The sequence below is a fragment of the Metarhizium acridum genome (genome assembly GCF_019434415.1).
Source record: "Metarhizium acridum strain ARSEF 324 chromosome Unknown scaffold_141, whole genome shotgun sequence".
NCBI classification, from domain to species: Eukaryota; Fungi; Ascomycota; class Sordariomycetes; order Hypocreales; family Clavicipitaceae; genus Metarhizium; species Metarhizium acridum.
Window position 1 is genome coordinate 1337153 of NW_027094020.1, and position 23585 is coordinate 1360737.

Consider the following 23585-nt stretch of genomic DNA (forward strand, 5'->3'; position numbering starts at 1 on the left):
GTGATAATGGCATATCATGAGCGGCATAGTAGTCACCTATATGACAACGTGGTTCAGTTTCGAAAAGTCCCCTTACAGTGACTCGTGATGTGATGTAAAAATGGCGAGCATAAACCCTCAGCTACACTCTGAGATTGACCAGACTTCACGGTGGTCTATTTCAATTTTTGCTCGAGGAAGAATAATTCTCATTGTGGCCCCTTACTCACCGCGACACTCTGGCCTTTTTTTTTGCCCCCTGGGTGTAGTGGTCCATAAATCTGGCCAACATATCTCCAAAGATAGCTTGGGACTCGTGTACCCGACCTCCAGCGAATATCAATGCATCCATAATAAGTCAATGTCGAATATTGTGGTCTTCTCTGGCGGTATCATAATGTCTGTTGTGCTCTTTGTCAATACAATATAACAAGTGGCTTTATCCAATCCGTTGTCCTCCACTTCAGACATTTCATCTTGTGCTCGCTTTCAGACCATACCATTCATTGTTGGGCACAGCATCATGTGGTGGTGGGGAGTAGGTTGGTTCTCCTATTGGGTGCCAAGACTGTGCCTCATGTCTGGTATGCAGGGACCTACTTTCGCCGTCGGGCTCCTAGCTTTAATTTGGGACTTTGCGGACCTTGGTGGGCGTCATCACTGATACTTCGAGGGCGCGGCTTCTGCCATATTCATGAATATCAAGTCATAACAGCACTACCGCGTACAGCGTGAGGAAAGGGTATTTACCCACCAATTCACTGATTTATCATGTGTCGCTTACATGCTGTTTTGTAGGGACACCACTTGTTTTCATGGCACAAGTTCGTAGCATTGGCGACAAAGACCGCTTGGCAGCTATCCCCACGGAGGAATTTACTGGTCACAAAATGTCATCGATGACTTACGGTGGGCTTTTTCTGTTAAATCATGGGCTTCTTGTCTTTGCACCTGTTACCGTATTTCCAGAACCAGTCACCGCAACGTTATCCGCAAACCCCAGTGAGCTGGCTACCTTTCCGACTCAAGTTCTGGTGCCCCCTGCTGCCCAGTCACCAGGAACCAGTGAGATATTCGATGCGAGCTTGCTCTGAGGTCGGTGCAGTAAGGTGGTACTTTTAGACGACAGGATGGATTGATTGATTGGCGATTCACTTTGGTGAGTGTAGGGTAAGAGATTGATTCGATACTGTGCCTGCAGCAAGCATGCGGACCACGGGAGGATCTCTCTAGATTATATGCATGCCATGTGCAACTGGGCTCAATGGTAGTCCCGTTTACTATGCAATGTTTCCCCCGCTGGAGGAATTGTTGTCACACATTCTAGAAGTCAGCTATGTAGTCGTCGTCGCAAGCTTGCCTTCTTAGAAGCGGTCACCTCCACCGCGCCACAGCACAAGCCACCAAAAGCAACACCTTTCCCTTGGACCAACACTCAACGGTGCTGTGCTTGGCAGGTCAGCACGTCGCTTCCTGACCCTGTCCCCTCCCTTCCTCGTCTCTTGCACAGAAACCCACAACATCACCGACAGCGGCGACACACGGCGACACACGGCGCCTCACCTTCAATTGTACTCACACCCCGAGACGGCATCATAGGTCCGTCCTCAGGACATCACGTTGGACACCCTTGGACAGCCGCAGGACTCCAGCGTCATCCACAGGGAAGACGCCGTCAGCAGCCCCAAATGCGTCTCGACTACTTCACATCATCAGCCATGCGTTGAGCGGCAAGCCATGATCGAATGCTGACTTGCCAGCCGTCGTTCATCTGTCGTTGACCTTGTATGATTCAGACCCCCCCAAGTTTCCTTCGGATATGCTTCCTGCACCGCCGATGCATCCTGGTACCGTGCCAGGGCCACAAGCTTTCAACAGCTTATCCAATGTACCTGGACGAGAAGCCAACGGACACAACGATGGCCACATCCGCCGATTCGTATCAAACCATAGACGTTCTTTTCCGATCAGGCTATCGCAGTCGACGCAACAGGCTGCCATGCCAACTGCTCATCTTGGTTCATTTACACCCGAGCATAACCTTCGCAGAAAGACGCCGGGCGGAACGGTCGAGGCGGGATACGATGGTTCGCCGATTCAACCATTCCCGGGACCACCACCATTGAAACAGATGATACTCCCCATATCAGTTGGCTCAACATCCTACTTTCCACCGGACTCTTTGTTGGGATCTACACAACCGCCGCACATCCAATTCAATGTGCCCGGTAGCAGTTATAACCACGGCTCTCACCCCCCCGCAAACTTCCAGCCCGCTGCCTGGGCATACAACGATGCAACACCCAATGGGTTGGATCTTTCGACGGTTCTGAACAGTGGTTCACGCTTGCTGAATACCAGCAATGCCCAAGCCATGGGTCAGCCTTCAGATCTTTACCAGCCAGTCATTCGAGCGCATGAGCACAACCTCCGTGCCTTCTGCCCCCCTCCAGCTCCAACTAGTGGTTCGTTGCTATTTGGTCATATGGGCTGGCACTCGGGATCTTCGCCATGGGACCATAGCAACTATGACAAAAACACCGGCCTTGGTATTTCATACACGACACCAGATATAAACCATACCGGATATGGCCAACATGGCAGCGTCGTATCTCAGCACTCACCATTATACGCCAAGTATGAAGGGCTAGATAGAGGGACACGATATTCTGGACACAGTCCACGGTGGGGGTTTCATACATACCAAGGTCCTCGCTCAAGGACTGATGGCCAAAGGGTGACTTCGATCGGAGAGTCACATCTTCGGGAGAAAGCCTTACAGCAGTCTTATCAAAGCTATGTGGAACTACTTTCATATTTGCAAGCCAGTGGCAAAACGAGTCCAACAAGAAGTAGCCCTGGCTCCTTCAATTCGCACAAACTGCCGGCGTATCCCAAACCACCGAAGCTACAGAGCCTTGGAATGATCAAAAGCGCCAACCTCGCGAACCCCAATGCGACATCTGCCAATAGTATTAGTGAAGGTTCGCCCCAGCATGGTGGACGATGTACTTTGGATAGCGACCGGTCCTTACACAGTCATGCTCCCTATAGCCAATTCACTCCCAGTGGTAACAACATGTACCTTTTTGACCAAAAACTTGTCTCGGCAAACCCGAGCCTCTCAGCACCGTCTTTTAGCAATATAACATCCGCAGTCCATCCATTGCCGATATCCAATGCTCTGACATCTCTAGACATCCTTAAGAACCTCTGCGAACAAACCAAGTGGCAATGGATCGAAGGTATGCTTGTCGGAGGTTGCCTTCTATACTGCCTAGAGCGGTATGATGACGCGTTAAAATGGTTCTCAGCAATAATCAAGCTGGATTCGGGGTGAGTATACCTGATTATGAAGAATTACTGCCTCATCTACTAATCAAGGGTCTTATAGTCAAGTTGAGGCCACTACACATCTTGGTGCAGCTCTGTATTGTCTTGGCCGCCAGGATGAAGCTGAGCAGAACTGGCTTCGGGCGGTAAAGCTAGAACCAAGCTATTTAGATGCCACGGAACATCTAGTAGGGCACCTGTACAAAAACCGGAGCGGGGAAGCTATCGAAGTTATAGCATATGTCCAGAAAGCTTTAGGCCCCGTTATCGCCAGTACGAGCTCTACCCAACCAAAGGCCCCACTGCCTATTCTAGGAAGTGGAAATGAACTAGTTGTACCAGGCTCTCAGTCTCAATTTCTGAATGGGAGCAACGGTAGCAATACCCCTGGATTCGGATCCAGTGGTTACTTGCTGTCTGGTATAGATAACGGCAGAATGCTGGCCCTAGTTCATGCGAAAGGCACATTGCTCTATAGCCAGAAGGACACTGAGCGTGCGTCGGAAGCCTTCCAGGAAGCTGTTTTGATCAGCCTTGGACGACAAGTTACTGGGATCCAGGAACTTATACGTCGTATCCAAGTCGCGCTCTCATCACGAACATGCCAAAATGCCTCTAGCCAAAAGCCACAATCTCTGCATCCGTTGATGTTATCTCCAGAAAAAGCCCGGCATACCGCCCAACTTGTTTTTGGTGGCACCGGTGAACTACCCGGTCTCCAGTTTCTCCGAAACGGGCCATCTAAACGTGCTGCTGTGCAAACGACAAGCAATTCATTGCTGTCACTAGCTAAAATCTTGCAAGACGCCATGTCTAGTGGCAAAGTGGATTTTGGCCTCTTTCGTGGCTCATCGCAAGTCGGCGATATACTCGCTCTGTACTATCTTTCTTTGTCGCTTCAGGAGAGTCCGTCTACAGCCAATAATGTTGGCATTCTCCTCGCTGGCGTTCAACAAGGCATTGCCACATCCTTAAACACAGCTGGTAGAACAATGTCGCAAACTAGCATACCTGGTATTGCCCCTGGAAGTGGCCTTGCCCTAGCACTTGCGTATTATAATTATGGCCTTCGACTCGATCCGAACCATGTTCATCTTCATACAAACCTTGGCAGCTTGCTGAAAGATGTTGGTCAACTGGACCTGGCAATACAAATGTACGAACGCGCAGTATCCTGTGACGGGACGTTTGACATTGCTCTCACGAATCTTGCCAATGCTGTCAAAGACAAGGGCCGGATAAACGATGCCATTCACTACTATCGACGCGCAGTAAACGCGAATCCTGGGTTCGCAGAGGCCGTTTGCGGGCTTTTTACGGCCCTTAATTCCGTGTGCAACTGGCGTGGCCGTGGCGGTGTGTTTCTAGAATCTGGGAAGTACGACCGGTGGCATGTCAATAGTGACGGAATGCTCATTGATGCTCAAACTAGTGGGTGCAGCAGCGGTCTCACTAGGCGCGTCGTTGATATCGTGAGCCAACAACTCAAGGATGCATCTCACTGGGGGCAAGGCATGTTGCGGGAATCCGCTATATGTGATTTGGCAAAGCAACTGCAACATCTTTGCAAAGACCCGTCGTTTCGACTAGAGGAAGCCCTCCGCCGATGGGCTGATCAGCCATGGGAAGGATCTCGGCTTTTGCGACTGATAGAGCGTGCCACACGAGTGTTATTGAGGAAAAGCTACAGAGATCGTTATCTATGTGGTCAAACTAACAAATTGTCATACGACAGACCGAAACTGCCGCAAAATCTTAGTGTTCCATCAGCACCTACAGTGCTTCCATTTCATACCTTCACGTGTCCCTTAACAGCGAAGCAAATAAGAGCAATTGCTCAACGAAATGCTCTTCGTATATCGAGCTCGACACTTCGATCACCATGGATACCTTCCACAATGTACCCCCCTCCTTCCCCTCCGAATCCGCATTTGAATGTGGGCTATATATCCTCAGATTTCAATAACCACCCGTTGGCTCATTTGTAAGTCACACTGTCTGTTTTTTATTCAACGTCTCTGCTATTGGAGCTATATCTGACTCTTAAACTAACTTATTTGAAGGATGCAATCCGCCTTCGGGTTCCACAACCCGGATCGAGTCCAAGCTATTTGCTATGCCACCACACCAAGTGATGGGTCTGTTCATCGCCAGCAGATTGAGAACGAGGCGCCGGTGTTCAGAGACGTCAGCAACTGGCCACCAGATAAATTGGTTGAACAGATTACACGGGACAATATTCACATATTGGTGAATCTAAATGGTTACACCAGGGGTGCAAGGAATGAAATCTTTGCAGCCAGGCCGGCACCTATTCAAATGTCGTTTATGGGGTTTGCTGGCACGTTGGGTGCTGAATGGTGCGACTATATACTAGCTGACAAAACCGCGGTCCCGTCGACAACTCTTCGTCCTTGGAGAGATAATGTGTCAATCGAAGATGTGTTCTGTGACAACAATGAAGACACCACAGGTGACTGGGTGTATTCGGAAAATGTTATCTTTTGCCGGGACACTTTCTTCTGCTGCGATCATGCACAGTCATGCGCAATTGACGAGAAAGAAACTGAATGGGCTGAGGTGGAAAGGCGGAGGTGGAGGATGAGAAAGGAGTTGTTTCCCAATCTTGGAAACGATGCTATCATACTCGGCAACTTCAATCAGCTCTACAAGGTAAGTAAACAAAGCCTTCCTCTTTAACTTTGCCATTTTCCCAAGCCGTCAATCTAATGAGATGTGGAAAGATTGACCCGACAACTTTTCGGGCTTGGCTACGCATTCTGGCTCGGGTTCCACGAGCAGTTTTATGGCTTCTTCGATTTCCTGAACCCGGTGAGAGCAACCTACGGGCTACAGCTAAAGCATGGGCCGGACCTGAAGTAGCAGAACGGATCATTTTCACAGATGTGGCACCAAAAAGTCAACACATTTCGCGGGCCACTGTTTGTGATATGTTTCTGGATACCCCGGAATGCAATGCCCACACCACAGCTGCAGATGTCCTGTGGTCCAGCACCCCACTACTTACTCTTCCCCGATACCCTTACAAAATGTGCTCACGGATGGCTGCGTCTATTCTACGTGGTGCACTTCCTCGATCTTTGGAAGGTCAACAAGCAGCCGAGGAACTGATTACATACACTGAGGCAGAATATGAGCAGCGAGCGGCTGATTTGGCGAATAGTCTTAAATACACAATGAATAGTGGCGGCTACGGACAAAGCAGTGGCCGTCTGGCGGACATACGGAAACTTTTGTGGGATAGCAAATGGCACTGTGGCCTATTTAATACCCGAAGATGGGTGAAAGACCTCGAGACAGCATATGAAGAGGCATGGAGAAGGTGGATTAATGGTGCGGGTGGTGACATATACCTCTGACAGAGCTCGACTGCCCTGTGAGGCTGTGACCAAATAACGATGATAAATGATGATGAACATGACCATGATTAGCGGCACGTTCGTTACCTCGACTCGTAATCGCATACTCACCTAGCAATGTATCGAACTATTTCGTCTGGCATCTGACCTTACTTGCTAGTCGATATTTAAGCATGAATCAATACTCTAAAAACCATTTGTAGTAAAATCTAGAGCGTGCTTTCCCGTTCCTCAACATTGTAGGGGCACGCTTCTCTAGACTGGTAAACCCAGCGTAGTCTCCGGCCACCTACATGGCACTAATTAGCGACGAATTGACATGGGCTGGTGCCCCTCACAATCTATTTGACTTTTTTTAGTCAAGGGCAGTATGTCAATGACAGTGCCATTGTTCTGCCTGGTCCTCTCTAGGCGAAGTCTACTAGCCATGGCCCGTGTTTAAAATTGGGTGCTGTGTACGAGTGTAAAAAAGGAGGTTAGCAGGTGGCCGGCACGATGGGTTTGGAACATCATCGCAACTTGTCTAGATGGCTCCAAACCCTGACAGTCTGGTGCCAAGACAAGCCTCTGGCCATTCTCGAACCACTAGACGCCAGTTTCAATGTTGCATGACCACCAGGGCAGCATCAGTCATAAAACCATCGCCGGTTCGGCAAAAGTATCAGACCCAACCACACCATCCGACGTTCGGCGTTGATGCAAACCTAAAAACTATGCGAAATTTGCGCTTTTGGCCATCCATGACGCGTATATACTGATACTGAGGATGCTCCTTTATGCCGCTTGGATTCTTCATCGTTTATTCGGTGAGCGGTGGGCGCCTGGCAAAACTTTGAGGAGTAGTGTAATTCTTAATCATACTTGGTTGCCAGGCAGCTAGATATTCCTGAGTGTCAGAAGTAGTAGAACACCAGGGTTGGGACATTTTTAGCAAAGCGTTTTGCATTAATCGATATATAACTATTTGTAGACGACGGGAATCTCGCGACTTGATATTGAGCCTTTTGCCTACCTACCTAGGTACCTAGTAGGCAGTAGGCAGGGGGGTGAGTAAGCAGAGTTTTACAGGCTCTCTACGACTAGGATTTAATTCTGCCTCTGCATGGCTCTGAAGCCACTTGAGCGGCCGGCCGTATTGACTGCTTGGCTTGATATGGGTCAAGTATTGGTCCGGTAGCTTCTCAGGGCGGCTGGCTGGCAGGGCCCGTTCCGCCAGTCCTGTCAAGCCACCGGCGGTTTGGTCCAGTGGGCATGAAATCAAGCCTGCACTATCCGGTGCACGTAAATATCAATGTTTAATACCCAGGTAGGTATTGTACACACCAGTTGACGTTCAATGTCCTTAGTTTCATACCTTCCTAGTGCCTTTAGGTGGGTAGGTAGGCTCCGCACCTGACCGATGATAGGCACTCGATGTGACTGGTCGACCTGTCAAAGACAGATAGATGATGGCTCGTCAAAACCGTGAATGAGAACAGTGTAGTGGATTCTCTAACGTCACTATGCCTGGATACCACCTCTTGGGTCTGATCAGCTCCATCTTGGCAACGATGGCAGTTGTTGTGGTTCTGCTAACCTGTCTCATGATCTCTCAACGCAACCGCGCCATCCAAGATGTTAGAACCAACTGCACTAGTCGTTTGAAGGAAGTTAATTGCCAAGGCGAGTGTAGGGGAAGCTGTTTTCATTGTGTGCGTTAGGTCTCTTCAACAACTCAGAATCAACCTTTATGTTTTGCACTTGTCACGATCGACTTAAAGTTTATTGCTTGCCCGCAGGAGGCAGGGCATTTGACACTTTGCCCCTTTGCTACTCTAGCAAACTTTAGAAGGCAACCCAGGCACATTTGGCCTACCTACCGAGGTACCTAGTAGGCTTCACGGCATCATGTCCCCCATCCTCGCGTGCCAGTGGTTTCCTTCTCAGCAAGAGTCACCTGCCTATGGGCTCTCACATGACCGTCTACAAGTTTCAAGACAAAGAGGCAAAATCCTTTCTGTCCGTTTTTGCCCTGACCAGAAGTACAAGTCGCGCGGGATTTAGCTCCAAGAACCCTACAGTAGCTAGCTAGTAGGCAGTTAGTATGATTCGCCAGCAGCATTTCAAAGTTGGCAACAGAATCCCAAACGACTGACTAGACTGTTCAGAGAATGAGATAGTGCCAGTCCGAACGAAGCCTGGCACAACTGGACTCGGCGCCAGGCAACATCTATTCAACTCAGTGGGCAAAAGGCTCCTGATTGGCGAGGGTCTACGTTTTGGTGGCAGGTACGGAATACATGACCAAATGAGGTAAGTAGACCAGGGGATGGTGGCCCTGGCCAAGCAAGCGCCATCCCGGCTGCAGATCATTGTGTTCTATTCTCCAGCATTCCGATGCATACACCCCCTCGTTCACCCAGCACGCCCAATGCGTGAGACGGGAGTTCACGCTCCTCCATGCTACACAGGAGTGTAACTGTCACCAGATTTCAACCATGGGCTGTCTTCAGTCGCTACTTTGGGCTTCTGCTCTATCTGGCTGGCCTATTAGTCACCTCTCAAGGCGACTTGCTTTTGGTTACCCAATTGCCCTGGCACCCCTGTCCGTACTTCAATGTTGACTCTTCTGAAAGTCACACCCCACATCCACACCCTCTCCACCGAGAGTTTGTCCAGCGTCAAGTGGTGCGTCTGACAGCGGTGCTAACACAAGTACACCGAGCCTCATCGGGCCTCCCCATCATTGACGCATTCGCTTGCATATTTACTTTCTTCTAGTCGCGAACCCCCCCTCTCCGCCCAAACTCTCCTGTCGACACAATGAAAATAGCTTGATACCCCAGCGTAACTCTAATTTTCTTATTAGTTCTTTCACCCATCGTGACAAGAAATCTTATAAATTAAAGGAGTTTCAGCAAACCTGTCCTCCGTTCCAAGCAGTCAACGACCTACTCAGGGCAGTTGAGCCACAGCGGTCACGAACGCTTCCCGCTTTCTTTCTTTCGCCACCGCAGAGAATTGCCAGGGTTCCAACCATGGAACCTCGTCAAAGGAGGGGTCCTTGGTCCAATACCGAGGACCGTTTTCTCCTGAGCCTGATCGGAAATCGAGGCCCTTTGAACTGGGTTCGCATCGCTCAAGTTCTTGGATCCCGTACTCCAAAGCAATGCCGGGAACGCTATCACCAGAATCTTAAACCATCTTTAAACCATGACCCTATTACACCCGAGGAAGGCGCCAAGATCGAGTATTTGGTAGAAACTGTTGGAAAACGATGGGCCGAGATTGCCCGCCGCCTTGACGGACGAAGTGATAACGCGGTCAAGAACTGGTGGAATGGAAGCCAAAATCGAAAGAAACGCTCTGAACGCCGACGCCGTGCTTCGAATCCAACATCGGCAGCTGAATCACCATCGTCGACCTCGTCCTCGCCGTTGCCATCATTTGATCATGGTATGCAACGAGCACCACTTTCAATCATGAGCCCGATACTCCCCGCACCCTTTCCCAACAATCTTAGATCACCTATGTCTGGCTCCAGGAATCGGATTGGGTCTTTGGTGGATGGCCCCCTTCCATCACCATGTTCTTCTGAGCCATCGGATTTGGATTCAAGCGCCAATTACACGACGTCCCCAGCTGATCGATCACGCTCACTTTATTCTCAAATACCCCAGGTTGAGCTCCCTCCATTGCGCGGATGGCCAGAACCCGTCCCGGCAGAGTCTCAGCTGCCTCGTATTAGTCCAACGGGCAGGCTCGATGAAGGGAGGTTTGGTAGGGACTTCGTCCGCCTGCCCCCATTGCCCAGTCCACCCGAACCCATGACAACACCTACTTTACCGACATTGCAGAAGGAGGAGGAAGGAAAAGAACGGCGACATGAGCAGTCGCAGCGAGGACCACAGCCTCCTCCCCGACATTCGGGGGCATCAGACTCAAGTGCCGAGGGAGTTAGCAACGACATGGGTTATAAAATGAGGCTCGCGTCACTATTGGCGTAGTAGAGTTTCTGTGTATTGTCAGTTGTCGTTGTCAATACTGTTTCCCGCCGTGGCTCCCAAGTGCCACTTGGAGTCCATGGGCCCCGGCACAGTGACGAAATGCGTGGTACATGCTAGACATTCGTCCGCCTTCAAGATTGTTGTTTTTGTTACCTTAGGGAGATTTTGGGTAATCGACGCGCTCGCTACAAGCTCTCCACTTGAGCGACGTTGCGTCTCAAGTTCACAATTTGGGCAGGCGCCGTCAATTGTCAACATACCACTGGTGTCCAGCCTCACTTGCTTAAGCGTTTTCCCCCTCTTATCTTTGCTGTCTGTTGCGCTGTCGTGTGAGGACCAAGACCTGCGGTCATTTGTTAAACATTCTGCCAATCTATACCCCCGACCGTTTTGGCAGAACTTGGTCTAGCACTCTACTACAGTTGGGCGAATTCATGCATGTGTCACTAGAAGACTTTGCTCGAGGCTGCTCTGGCGTATCTGGAGTTATATTAGGAAATGGGGAAAAGAGATGATTTTTGCGTTAGTGTCAATTAATATGTCTTGTTTTCAATGGCCGTCCCGTACTCGCGTGTGAGAGCAGAGATGCATTGTGTTTGTAGAGCGGAACTGCTTTGGAATCTGATGTGCAGCGTCTCGACTCGTACAAGTCAAATTGCTTGCAGCCGCATTCCTTTATCTGTCTCTTTGGATTATTCCGGCCAAGGAGCGACTGACAAGGCCGGACACAAAAAGCCAAGGCCAGTTGATATTCTCAGCAGAAAGCTGTGTCTCAAGGGAAGAACGTTAACCTAAGTCTAAGAACAAAGCATTGGTTGCCAATAAGCAGCCCATCCATCCGGATCAATATCAGTACTCGCGTTGGCCGCACGTGGCTGCTAGCAGGAGTGCGAAACTACGATGAATGTGGCAGCTCATGAAGCCCAGTCCACTACTTGCACTTGGCTCCATTTTGTATAGCAAAGTGTTGAAGAAATTGCGTGCAAAAGATGAGAAATTGACGGATCCAAAAATGCAGAAGTCGAGGTCGACACGAGTCACATGACCCTGATGAGCCGGAGAATACTAGTAATAGGACCAAGTGCTAAAGTCAGCCGCGAGAACGGGAACTGTTGACCAAAGAGAAGGGGGGGGCCGGGGGTTAGGTACTTAAGTAGTTGGGGTTTGGCAGTGGTTCCCGCGTGAGATGTCAACGGTGCTAGCACTGGAGATGGAGATGCTGATAGCTGACTCATACGCCAGACCAATTGACATTTCTCAGCGACGATCAACTTGGAGATTGAGGTGAGAGCCTTCAAATATGGGAGGGAGGAAGCCAACCAGTCAAAGCCTGGGGACCTACATACTACTTTACCTAGTAGGTATGTACTCCGCACCTCCTGGGTATAGATGGTGACTGTCTCTTGTTCTCCTTGAAGAAAGGCCTAGTAAAGTGATCAATTCTCTGTCACTCAGCTAGGGGAATCATACACACAAATGGCCCAAAACATGCAGACAAAAAACGTTGAAATGCAGGGATGTGTGTCCCAGATGTATCTCGATGGGAGCCCTTCGGCCTTCATACTCGATGCAGCGGAGACCTTGGCCTTGACCGAACCCCCCCTTTCCCAACTGCTGGCAGAGCGCTCCACATTTTTGGTCCGACCGTTGGCAATCTATACGTATTAAAATAGGAAGAGAGAACAGGGAAGCATGTCTTGTGTTTCACCCAATCACAAACTGTCGGAGTCACTCTGATCGCCCCTTTGTCTTTTCCCTCCGAGCTTGATGCTCTTGGTCCCTTCCACCGGCAACCAGTGATGTCCGCTCATGTTAATGTAATTTGCCTGGGGAGATGGCAATGATTCTCGACAGTGAACTATGCAAGTGCTAGGGACCTGATGGGGTCTTGTGGAGTGGCGTCACGACTGGCGTATGTACCTAGGTACCTAGCAGGTCTATGGGTTGGTAAACCGTAGCAACGAGGCGGCGATGTTCCGGAAACTCGGGCCCTTGATCATCAGTACGGTGGCAGAGACTGCGCAAATTTTCGGCTGGCCACGAGTTGGTCATGGATGTTGGCTTTATGCTGACTGTTCAAGATGGTACGATATGTACGGAGTAGGGGAAAACTGCCAGACTTGCTGTGCGTACATACCTGACCTACCCCGGGTATTTTTACAACTAGTACAACCAACGCACATGCATGGACTTGATGGAAGGCTGTTGGTATGTAGTTACCTACTTAAGCACCTAGGTAGATATGTATGCACCGCCCCCACCCCCCTTCCCCCCTGCAGGAAGCGAGTTTCGTTGCCGGCAATGGGAGGTTCAAACATTCAATGCTGGGGCTGGTCTGGCGCCGTTGGCTTTCCAGCGGTTATTAGGGTCGCGCCGCTGTGTGGAAGCCTGATCCATGGATGTGGTTCCACAATCAGTAATCGTCAATCTCACGTTTCGCTCTGCAGGACGGCCTCTTCACCTCCCCCATGACTTGGTTGCTAGGCGCCTTGGCACATCCACCGTCGCCTTCGATTCATATGTTGATAAAGCTGCATACCCAGCGGACCAGGTGACTGTGTTGTCTGCCTCGCGTTTTTTGATGTGCTTGTACATACGTACTTTAGCCACCTACCTGCTAAGTAGACACTAGGTAGTATGTAATGGGTCTGCACTCCTGATCGCGACCTTGTCATCAAAGTATGTAATCGTTTGTAATATTCGGGATTTAGGCTTCTTTGGGTACCAGTAATGCCCGAAACGAAGTCTCCAGACACGAACGGCAGGGCTGAGGATGTTTGCTCCGTTATGGTGGTGGGGTGGTAAGTGGCAGCCGCCGCCCATTCTGGCGATTCTTGGCGCTGAGCTTTGAGGCCTGGAGAAGGCTTGAGAGATTGGAGAGCGTATTCCCAGCCAATGCGCGAACAGAACAGCCGGGTGGATGCTTTGGGACGTTGGCCCAACACCCCAATTCAGCACAGGCAAAAAGGTCAACGGGCGTCCCGCAACCGTCTAGTACTTAAGTGCCTAGGTTGGTATGAAGAGGCTTACGGATGAGGCCGTTCGGCTATGGGCCGTGGTGGGGCCGGTATACAGCTGCTCCAGTGATACGGAGTGCGCAAGCAATACGGAGGTAAGGCCACCTACTACACTTCATGTAGGTACCTAGCAGTTTGTTGCAGGGGCGTTTTCTCAGCTACTGGGTACATATACTACTAGGTAGGTGCCCAGGTACACATGCATGCACAACAATACTTCGACGTTGACTCTTCTGGCTGACCCATCCATGTTAATGGCAATCTGGAATGTTGAATGGTTGGTTGTGCCTCAATCAGTCAAGACCCCATCCTGACGTTGCCTTCCAGAAAACCGAAGTAATACGCACTTCGTACAGTCTGGTGCGTCGCACAAGATCCAGCCCCACACGCGCCCCACACGCAGTACCTGTAGCTCGTCGTTGACCCTAGTACATATATATGGAGTGAAGCCAACGCAAGGAGTAAGAAGATGCTGCTGCTGCTGATGAGACGTGAGCCAAGCTGATCAGCGGCCCTAGGCCTTTACCCACGAAGAAGTATGAACCAGACTTGACTCGTAAGCAATTATGACTACTCACAGCAGCAATAGCAGCGACGACGACCAAGACTGTAAGTGAGAAACACACGCGCGCTCGCGGACCTCAAACAATTGCTAGTCGCACGCATTTAACCAGACATTCAGCTGAAGCTAGTGGGGGCAAAGACGGCAGACAGCATTTGAGAGCTTACTCGGTACAATCCTTCCAAGAAGTGACTGGCGCTTCTACCCCGACAATCGCCGGAGTGACATCGATAATGACTGGTATTGGCGGCAATTTATGATCCGGACGTGTACGCAGCCTAGGTCACTCGGCAGCCTCCTGGTTCTTTTGTAAAGCCAGACGACGGCGATCGTTCGTCCGAGGTGAGGCTCAAGGTGACGGCCTTGATTAGTGATACTGGACTGTACTGTCTGTCACTGGCCTGCATCAGTCGGTCCGGGTCAATTCCTGTTTTGGGTGGAGCTGTGATTTGTGGATAGACAGCGGATTTATCTAGCATGTCCTTATCAGTCCTCAAGGAACAGACAGGAGCTTCACTGGAGGCGTCGTGTGTTGGGCGGACAGATCGACCACGAGGGGCGGTTTTTGTCGCTTGTACATGTGTGGACGTGACTGACACTTAGTACGGCATTCCTGAGCCATTCGCGACCTCGCTATTATTCCTGCCATCTAAGCTACATGACGGAGAATAACATACAGAGAGAAAAAAGCGACACCATGATATTCCACGGATGGCAACTTGTTTCCGTAGGGTGGTGATTAACGGTGAAATGCCGGCCCTGAGCTGAGCAGCACAGTCTCAATGCTAGCTAGCCCCGTGCGTCAAGTCGCCGGGCGCCAGCTGCTTGTGGACCCCGCCATCACCGTTTTCGTGGCTTAGTTCTGGGGGTGGGCCGCCGCCAATTTTGTCATTTTCTGGTGCACCAGGCGTTCCAGACATGCTTGCCCTTGCATGTTTGTGCCGACTGAAGTACCTGGTGGGTATCTGCACTTGATAGGTACCTTCATTGCTTGTATCTACACACTCATCTGTATGTACCCAAGTACTTCAGCAGTGAACTCCTGCTTTCCAGAACCCCTGCACCAACGGTTTTTGGAAGCCGACAAATATCGGTCCGAGCGAGCTCGCTCCATGTGCTCACCTCCACCAGGCATGGCTTGTCAACGTTGGAATACACATCATCATGGCCACAAAGTAGGATTCAGGGCCCCGAAAATACGTAGTTGCGGAGCGCACTCCGTATTCTGTGCCGCGGCCGCCAAGCTACTCTCTATAAAGTAAATGGAACATGGCTATGTGCTGTAGTACATACTCTTCCGTAGTAAATAGTAAATCCCAAACACGCAATACTTGTGGGTGCGGCCCTGTCTTTGTCGTATCGCATATTGAATGCGGCATCTTCTCAGCCACGCCTCCGATCCTAAACACCTGGACACCGACTTGTGCAATCGTGCAATCCTGGCGGGCTTGAAAAGCTGTGTCTCGCCAAGAAGTCATCACCTCAAGACAGTCGATCCGTCGGCAGTAAAGTTAGAAGACCCTCGGGACAAGGACGGTCACCGATGAACTGGACAGGTGGCGCTGGGATCTCCTGCCGCCCTTGCGGTGTGTTCCCCGAGGCATTAGTGGAAGCACGACTATTAGGTCTGGTGTGTTTTGTGGGTCGAGGACGTTGACTTGAGAAGTCAATATTGTAAAAGAGTAATTTTTTTTCTTTTTTTTTTTTTTTTTTTTTTTTTTTGATGTTTCTTTCCTTTCTCTCTCTGTGTCCTCCCCCCTGGTAAACTTGATTCAAGCATTGTCAAGAAGCATTACGGCTTTTCGACTTTGCATCGTGAGTCAATCAAATATAGGAACATAGAGACACGCGCGCGCATTCAACGTTGTGCCGATCGACCAAAGTGAGGGAATAATATACGTGCCCTTTGCTCACCATCCCCAATTCCGGACTTTGGGTTACGTCAAATGTTCTGTGCATTCCCGTGCAGAGCCTACCGTTGACCTGCCACATATAATAGTTACATAAGTACTCGGTATGTAGGAGGCAAGTAGCGTTCAGAACGGGCTTGTGCGGCCAGGCAGTACTCCGCATTGCACGTATCTACTTACTAGGTGGGTAGCTTCAATGTTCCCCATGTCTGCCTGGGCCAGGCACTGGAGCGCAACGACATCTTGACTACCTAGTACATGATGAATTCTTGCCTCATCATAGCATTGCAGTTTATTGTGCTACGTGCTACGTGCTCATGCTCAGGACCGGATGAGGATGCGATGAAAAGGGAATGGCGGCCGGTTGAAGTCGTTGAAGTCGCCTCCTTCCACCAGCTGCTTCGGACTAATCGCACCCCCCATCCATTAGCATCCCTGTGTAAAATATGACAGAAAACTACCACCTCGTTGGGGATCTTCAAGTTTGGCGAAATCGACTCTGATTTGCTTAAATACGACTGCGCAACCCGAGATCCCGAACCATTCTACCGGTATTGAACATGAGTAGCACAGGGATGAGCCCTCCCTGGCCTGGGACATGTCTTGTGCAACCAATCCAGTCCGGCGGATGGGGGACCGGGGGGTTCAAACCAAGACAACAGAGTTGCGAGGCTGTTGGTGCCGCAGATCATTCTTAGCTTGTCAACTGGTACTGGTACTGGTACTGGTAGGTATGTGAAAACTCGCCCTGTGTTGTACGGAGTAGCCTAGCCCAAGGCTTTAGGGCCCTCGATTCCGAGCAACTACTTTGCGCAGAGCTGTTGTAACGTTGACATCTTATGCCCACTAGAACTTACATGGAGCTGAGACTTTCACTGTTCTTGAACGGACTGGGAGAGAATGAGATACAGTCTAGACGGATGTTGTTAGGATTTCACCCAACGATTGCAACAGGCCAGTGTACCCTTCCTTCAAATCCGACGGCGCAGTAATGATTTGCAACAAGGTGCATCGTCATTGCAGACAAAACATGGCATCCTCTGTGTCATCCGGAAAAAAAAAAAAAAAGCCTAAATAATATGTGCTTCAGCAACCAGCCATCAATAGCATGTCCGGAAACTGCAGCATGCTACGGAGAGGCAGCGATCGCGTTTCTCGCTTGACAATCTCAAATTCGATCGCAAGTTGGCACATTGAAAATGACTCGGAACATACGCATACAGCGACCATGCCTGCTCTATAGTGAACTAATCCCTACTATCCTCCCAGGAACAATGAGATCTGCCAACATTCTCAGCTGGGAGAAGCTTTCTGGTCCTATTCCGAAACTCTCGGCACCGAGCATTGTTACCAATTTCGGAGCGCTACAAGAACCATATGACACCATGACGGGCGCCGAACTTTATGTTCCTGGGAATATATGGATGCTTCTCGACGCCTTGCAGTACCACTGTATGTTTTGCTTTGCTCGACAAACCCGGGCAACCCAGAAGCTTAACGTCCTCTCACTTAGTGGCACAAACTCAAAATGCAGCCACCGTGTTATGGTGGTCCGATTGAATACAAATACACAAGATAAGGTTAGCTGGCAATGAGGCATAGGGAGAATACGAGTGTCTGGATTGGACGCGTATAAATTTGAAGGCTATGCTCTCACCAGGCCCGCTCAATATGGTTGCTATGGCAATGCGTTTGACAAGTACTCAACTCGAACTCTGAAGTCAGCTTTCGCATAATGAGGCTCATCAATTGTTAAGGTGGGTCGACCACCTGGTGCATGCCATTTTGTGCCATCTCGACATTTCGCCAAACGAGGGACTGATTGGGAGGAATCACGCCACAAGACAAACATTATAAATTGAATTGGTGGCTTCTCCATGCCTGCCGGGAGCGAATACCTGGAAGTTTTGACCCGCTCCTATTAAGTATACCTGAGACTCGAACATTGCGGCAAGCTGCTGTGCTGAGATAGTAGATTCCAAGCCAAAGGGACTTGCTTGTTTTCCCTCCCTTCTTCTTTTGCTGTTCTCCCCTTTTGTGTTTGACGTTTCAGTCTTAGAGTTCAGGATAGTAGGAAAGTCATGGAAAAGATGACAGCTAACACCGAAGTTCTGATTTTTGACTACAATGTTATTGGGATGTAGCAGGGCGTAACAAAGCCCTTTGTATCGACTCCAATAGGCAAACCACGGGAACGATGAATGTAGCACAGGCACTCCAATTTGAATAGCAGCATGGCTGATGCTTCAATGAAAACTTTTCCTCCCCGGTACTTCAAGGACATATCTGTTCCAATGTGTCATTCACCTTTTCGTACCCCCTACTTATACGAAGTCTGCCAGCTCAGACCTCTGTTCATCCTCTAGCGGACTGGCCTAACTTTCAGTAATTGGACTAATAATATATAGATGCCTCTGCCTCTGCTTTTTGAAGATTTTCAGGTTGTATTCCGCCCTTTAGTTGACTTCTTGACGAGGCAAAGACGGATCTAAAGAATACATACACTTTGTCCTTGCCATTGAAGCCCTACATCCAGTAAGTCCCATGGGAGAGTCATCTTTGTGTAAAGGGATTGCGTGGACTCTACAACGAGCACTGGAAGTCGTCGTAACAGTCGTAAATGGCACTGCAGATATGTCATGACGGTTATCGGGTTCGACCGTTGGGTCATAGAGCTAAAAGATCCAGCAATAGCGGCCCTTGACCGAATAGCCCCGAGATCTAGCCTATAATTGTGCCTTCTTGGCGCTCTCTCTCTCTGTCCTCTGTGTGTGTGTTGGTTGGTTGCTTGGAGGGGTTTTTTTCCTGGGGGGGTTTCTTGACAACATTGAAGTTGTTTTGACATGCCTCTACGGCGAAAAGTAAACACAGTGCGGAGTAAAACAAAAGCTTGGTATTACATGCCCTTGAAGGCGGAAATAAAAGTCTACGATATAAAGAGGTCTTTAATTCAGCTTGCAAATTACTAAACACTCGATTGGCTGTGACGGTACGAATCAGAGTTTGATTGGCCTAGTTTCCAAAATGGGTACTTCGCCACAGTTGAATATTTTAAACAACGACCAATAATCTGCCGAGCTCTGTGTATGTATGGCTAGGGATGTATACAGAAAATATGGAAACTTTGAAAAGAAGATAGTTTGCCACGACGGACCAAAGTCTCAAGCTAAATCGAAAGCCGGGATCCACGACTCGGAATCACAGGCACATGTCTCGACTAGAATAAAAAGGCGATTTAGTACGTTCCGACAGATGGAAATCCAAAAGAACTCAGAGGAAACAAACAGCCCTAAGGAGTAAGAGTCTAGGCTGCAGCCTGGACAAAATTTCAACATCACGAGAACCCAATAGAGACGTAAACCGATACCGCCAACCAACCAAAAAAAAAAACGATCATCAAGTAGGAGAAGCTGCAAGCTGTGAAACGTTTTGTCAATATTTGCTCCAGCTCCAAACGATAAACTAGCGTCGTGGCTTTAAATATATTGTACACACTTGGATGCGACACCCATGCTCATTTACGTTCATTTATGCTTGATGAAGCACCTTTTTTGTGTCTTCCTCCTTACCCAGCAGTCCCAAATTCCGTATTTGTCTGGCGCTCGGGGCATCGTCTCGAGGTGTCGCAGCTTCTGATCTGGCATACGCCGCTTTCATTGCTACGGCTCTAGCATGCTGCATACTGTTAGCGTCTACAACGCTTGAGTGTTTCCGGCACCAACACAGACCTCTTTCTTGTGATGTAAACACTCGTAGTAGTCCTCCAGCCCGGGCGAGCATTTTTTCTTCCCGTTATCGTCCTCGGCGGTGGTGTTGACGACGTAACATGCCATGACTTCTTGCCAGAAGGGAAAGCAGCGTCCAACGCCTGTGAGCGATTGCGGTCAGCCACAGAAGGAAAAAGGGTTGATATCGGATGTTGGAAACATACCGCCATGCATTCCCATATCCCGACGCCATGATGAGCCAATATGTCGTGTTCTAGGACGTTCAAATGTGTTGCCGAGTTTGTTTGCTGGGGGGTCATTTGAAGTTCAGTTGAGGATCAATCACGACCAGTACCAATGGTATCCAATTGGCTGATTGTCGGGGGCATCCTGCTTAATATAAAGTACTTGAGTACAGGTTTAAAGCATCTGCAGTATAGCTGTACCTGCTGATAGTGAGCCTTGGCATTCTGGCGGGTCTGCCTTAGTGCCGCGTTAGATGCATAACATCGTACCTAAGCTTTAGAAGCCAGTTTCCACTATAGGCACTGGGCATTATGTATATACACTTATCACTCACTGCCCTCGTATGTGATGTCAAGATCCAAGACCATGAACGGCGAGCAGCGGCCAAGCGACAGGCTTTCATTATAAGAAGACACACAACCTGGAACTAAACGCTTCAAAATATAATACGGTGAATGCTCAGCGCAAAGCCCCTTTTAGTGGGCAGCGTTTTCCCCACCATGGCAAGCACTTTGCACCCAGCGAAGGTGTTACTCCTGGCTGTTCACTTCGCGCAACATGCCGACATTGATAGTCTCTCGATTCTAATCAACACTCATACAACTATCATTCACGACGAAATTTTACTGCGCATCCTGCTAACCCATCTACCGGAGACTGTGAGACCAGCCACCTATATTGGTTTCTTGCAAAAGTTGGTTGATCATAGCTTCGAGCCGTGCCAACTCACCGGATTGGATACGTCGCCAGTCAACAGTATAGATGACAACGAAGCGGTGAAGAGGGCTACAAAACTTCATCTACTGCCACTAATATGCCGGGATCCATCCGAGATCGCCCAGGGGGACGCACTCAGCCGCTTTCTGTTTCTGAGAATCCATCAGATGAATGAAGAAACTGGGATGCTCGCCCAGTTGCTTGATCTACTTTTACCATTTGGACGCCACAACCCTGGCATACATAAATGGGCAATGTCCACAGTAGTGCCGTATGTACGAAAAGGTCTACAATTTCGCGCCGGAACATCACCTGCATATTCTTTAATCGAGTTCGAGAAATTGCCTGATCACCAGGCCGTTGACTTCCTGTTGTGCCCAGCTGATTCTCGCGCTCAACCAAGAGAAAATATTGATCGTGACCTGAGGAGTATTATAGGGCCATGGGTCTATGATACAGATCGATGGGATAGTTCCTCAGAGGATGGCGAGTCAAAGGTTTTCTGTCCCGGTTGGCACCAAGTTTGCGAGTGGTTGCTATCTCAGGCCACCCTCTCATGGCCAACTGCTGTTCAGGCCATCGAACGTTGGAGTGGTCCAGAGGATGTGGAATTCGTTCACGGAATAGCACTCGACCTCCCAGCTGCGCACAAGTATTATCTTAAGCAGACATACGCTACAACCGTCTTGGCTTGTGTATATACTGTGCAGGACACTACCTTGGAGTCCTTAAGAAGGATTCACTCCATACTGATGAATCTTAGAGTATATCTTGGCCTCGACGGTGGCGCGATGTCCCTTGAGCAAACAATGAAAGCCCTACCTGACTTGTCTTTCACAGATATGTCAATGTTTCACAATGATCGAGTCGCGACTTATATGAGGAATGATTTATTGGGACGGAACAACCCACTTACTAGACCAAGTGAAGATGCCACAAATCTTTCACTCGCTCTCACTCGAAGTGCTTACATCTTGACCCTTTTTGGTTCCCCCTCTTCACTGAGGCGCGTTGGAGACCTCATATTTCTCCATGACGAACGGGATCAAAAGTCTGAAATTTCGAAACTTCTGAGGACCATTGCAGCCCAAGCATCCAAAGAAAATGACGACTTTCTACTAAAGGCACGAGAATTCCTGCTTTGGCTACGGGACTGGGGCAATGGCACTGCTGGCAAACCTAATGCTGGAGCGGCAACAGCTGGTGCTCTTGGCATGTTAAGTAAGGAATATGTGGAAGCAGAGTTTTTGAAGTTATTATTGTCCAGAGAACGTATGTAACGACTCGAACCAGTTGTTTCCAGTACATTGGAACTTGCCAGTTAACTTTGACCAGGCTATAGCCTTGCGCGCAATTTGTACGATGATGGAGGGCCTGTACGTCTTCCAGTCGAGGTTGTACAGGATTCAGTTTACGACTCGGCTTTGAGTGCTTTCGACAATGCCACGAACCCGAATAGGTCCCGAGGAGGGTTGAAAAGATGCGATGAAATGTAGGTACGATGATACAATCTCACGGGCTACTGAGCTAACCACAAGTAGCATTCATGCCTTACCCAAAACCGTGGGCCTGTCGCTGCCAGGGACAAGGCGGATAATGGCGCTCTTGAAAGCCACTCACGCATTGAGTGACTATCGCTTGGTTCTTAAGCAAGGGGAACCCTTCAGTCCTGTAGTTCTCAGGGTACACTCCGATCCGATATTCATTATCGAAAAGGTCTTGGAACAGAATCCTCGAGCCTATACGCGCCTCCAGGAGTTCCTGGAAATGGGCATGAACATGGTTAGAGCAGGTTTACCGTCCTATCGCAAGCTAGATCCTTCTACAATATTGACAACTGATTCGGAACTAAATCTCGCTGTCGATATTGCAGAACGACGCATAACAGCAATGTGTATTGAAGCTGCTTTGAAGGAAGATGACTTTGAAACCGCATACTCCTATGTTGCCAGTCGTCTAAGCATGCAAAGTCCCGAAGACTCTGATGCTTCGCCCTGGCCAGTCGTGGATGAATGGTCTTGGAAGGCTGCGCTGCAGGCTGGTCAATATATTCGAACAGAGCGTTCACAACAACCAACTCATTTAGGTACGGCAAGCGGCAATCTTGAGATACGACACCTTGAGCAGCGTATTGAGTGCCTCGCCACCGCGCTGCGAGTGGCGCCAACGAGTCAGCTTCAGGAAATCCTCAAGAGCTTTCGGCGCTGTGAAGAGCAACTTGATTCGGCAATTAAAGAGGAAGCGGCCAACGAGTTGGCCTGGGGTGAAGAAGCCAGGGTTGACAACCTTCCAGGAGCTTTCGATCAAGTTAATGTTGAGCAGCAGTATCCTGTTAGGAATATGACTGCTAGTGCAGCAGCTCAACAGACAGAGGAAGCGCCGATGTCTCTATTTGACCTGTCTAGAGCAACTGCTCGCGCCGCTCAGCGCAATTTCACTGCTATTCCAAGCCTACAAAGCATCAGAAGGGGCGTTGATGCCAACAACAATGAGCATGAAGGAGAGTCACTCTCACGAATCCGTAAACGAGATCAGCTTCGTGAAGCTGCGACTGGGACGCTGGTGTCTGGGGTTGGGTGGTTAATCGGAGCCAATGTCGGCCAAAATAAGAAAGAAACTGGCTGATGAATATATATGTATATTTAGATTGCTTTGAATTTTCGACCCCAGATGACAATTGTCGATCAAAGACAGGAGCAGTATTTAACTGAGTACCTGCAGTGGGAGATTAGACTGAACGCAACCTAT

General features: G+C 49.4%; 6 protein-coding genes across 6 annotated transcripts; 5 read left to right on the top strand and 1 right to left on the bottom strand.

Annotated features, from left to right (window-relative positions):
* The first annotated feature begins 1365 nt into the window (after positions 1-1365).
* J3458_009069 (uncharacterized protein) lies at positions 1366-7156 on the top strand. The gene is made up of 4 exons (XM_066119561.1): positions 1366-3315; positions 3374-5296; positions 5376-5985; positions 6057-7156. Exons 1-4 carry the CDS (start codon positions 1799-1801, stop codon positions 6690-6692), a joined length of 4686 nt encoding a protein of 1561 aa, XP_065975356.1. The 5' UTR covers positions 1366-1798; the 3' UTR covers positions 6693-7156.
* A 2275-nt stretch (positions 7157-9431) lies between these two features.
* On the top strand, positions 9432-11190 carry J3458_009070 (uncharacterized protein). Its single transcript, XM_007814598.2, has one exon. The coding sequence runs from the start codon at positions 9710-9712 to the stop codon at positions 10676-10678; it is 969 nt and encodes a 322-aa protein (XP_007812789.1). The 5' UTR covers positions 9432-9709; the 3' UTR covers positions 10679-11190.
* Positions 11191-14185: 2995 nt separating this feature from the next.
* Positions 14186-14952, top strand: J3458_009071 (uncharacterized protein). Its single transcript, XM_066119562.1, has 2 exons — positions 14186-14304; positions 14378-14952. Exons 1-2 carry the CDS (start codon positions 14262-14264, stop codon positions 14515-14517), a joined length of 183 nt encoding a protein of 60 aa, XP_065975357.1. The 5' UTR covers positions 14186-14261; the 3' UTR covers positions 14518-14952.
* A 2489-nt stretch (positions 14953-17441) lies between these two features.
* Positions 17442-17762, top strand: J3458_009072 (uncharacterized protein; the record flags this gene model as incomplete). Its single annotated transcript, XM_066119563.1, has 1 exon — positions 17442-17762. One exon carries the CDS (start codon positions 17442-17444, stop codon positions 17760-17762), a length of 321 nt encoding a protein of 106 aa, XP_065975358.1.
* A 1388-nt stretch (positions 17763-19150) lies between these two features.
* On the bottom strand, positions 19151-20261 carry J3458_009073 (uncharacterized protein). The gene is made up of 3 exons (XM_007814597.2): positions 20099-20261; positions 19896-20035; positions 19151-19842 (listed from the first exon to the last, which is right to left on the bottom strand). The coding sequence occupies exons 1-3, from the start codon at positions 20112-20114 to the stop codon at positions 19696-19698; spliced, it is 303 nt and encodes a 100-aa protein (XP_007812788.2). The 5' UTR covers positions 20115-20261; the 3' UTR covers positions 19151-19695.
* A 359-nt stretch (positions 20262-20620) lies between these two features.
* J3458_009074 (uncharacterized protein) lies at positions 20621-23462 on the top strand (the record flags this gene model as incomplete). Its single annotated transcript, XM_066119564.1, has 3 exons — positions 20621-22109; positions 22173-22329; positions 22379-23462. The coding sequence occupies 3 exons, from the start codon at positions 20621-20623 to the stop codon at positions 23460-23462; spliced, it is 2730 nt and encodes a 909-aa protein (XP_065975359.1).
* Positions 23463-23585: the final 123 nt, after the last annotated feature.

What these genes read in the sequence shown, in the direction of transcription:
- J3458_009069 (XM_066119561.1), top strand. Translation starts at nt 1,799, where the DNA reads ATGCTTCCTGCACCGCCGATGCATCCTGGTACCGTGCCAGGGCCACAA. An exon ending in ATAATCAAGCTGGATTCGGG is followed by an intron (nt 3,316 to 3,373) that starts GTGAGTATACCT and finishes AGGGTCTTATAG; the next exon opens with TCAAGTTGAGGCCACTACAC. An exon ending in AACCACCCGTTGGCTCATTT is followed by an intron (nt 5,297 to 5,375) that starts GTAAGTCACACT and finishes ACTTATTTGAAG; the next exon opens with GATGCAATCCGCCTTCGGGT.
- J3458_009070 (XM_007814598.2), top strand. Translation starts at nt 9,710, where the DNA reads ATGGAACCTCGTCAAAGGAGGGGTCCTTGGTCCAATACCGAGGACCGT.
- J3458_009071 (XM_066119562.1), top strand. Translation starts at nt 14,262, where the DNA reads ATGACTACTCACAGCAGCAATAGCAGCGACGACGACCAAGACT. An exon ending in CAGCGACGACGACCAAGACT is followed by an intron (nt 14,305 to 14,377) that starts GTAAGTGAGAAA and finishes CCAGACATTCAG; the next exon opens with CTGAAGCTAGTGGGGGCAAA.
- J3458_009073 (XM_007814597.2), bottom strand. An exon ending in GTTTACATCACAAGAAAGAG is followed by an intron (nt 19,843 to 19,895) that starts GTCTGTGTTGGT and finishes AACAGTATGCAG; the next exon opens with CATGCTAGAGCCGTAGCAAT.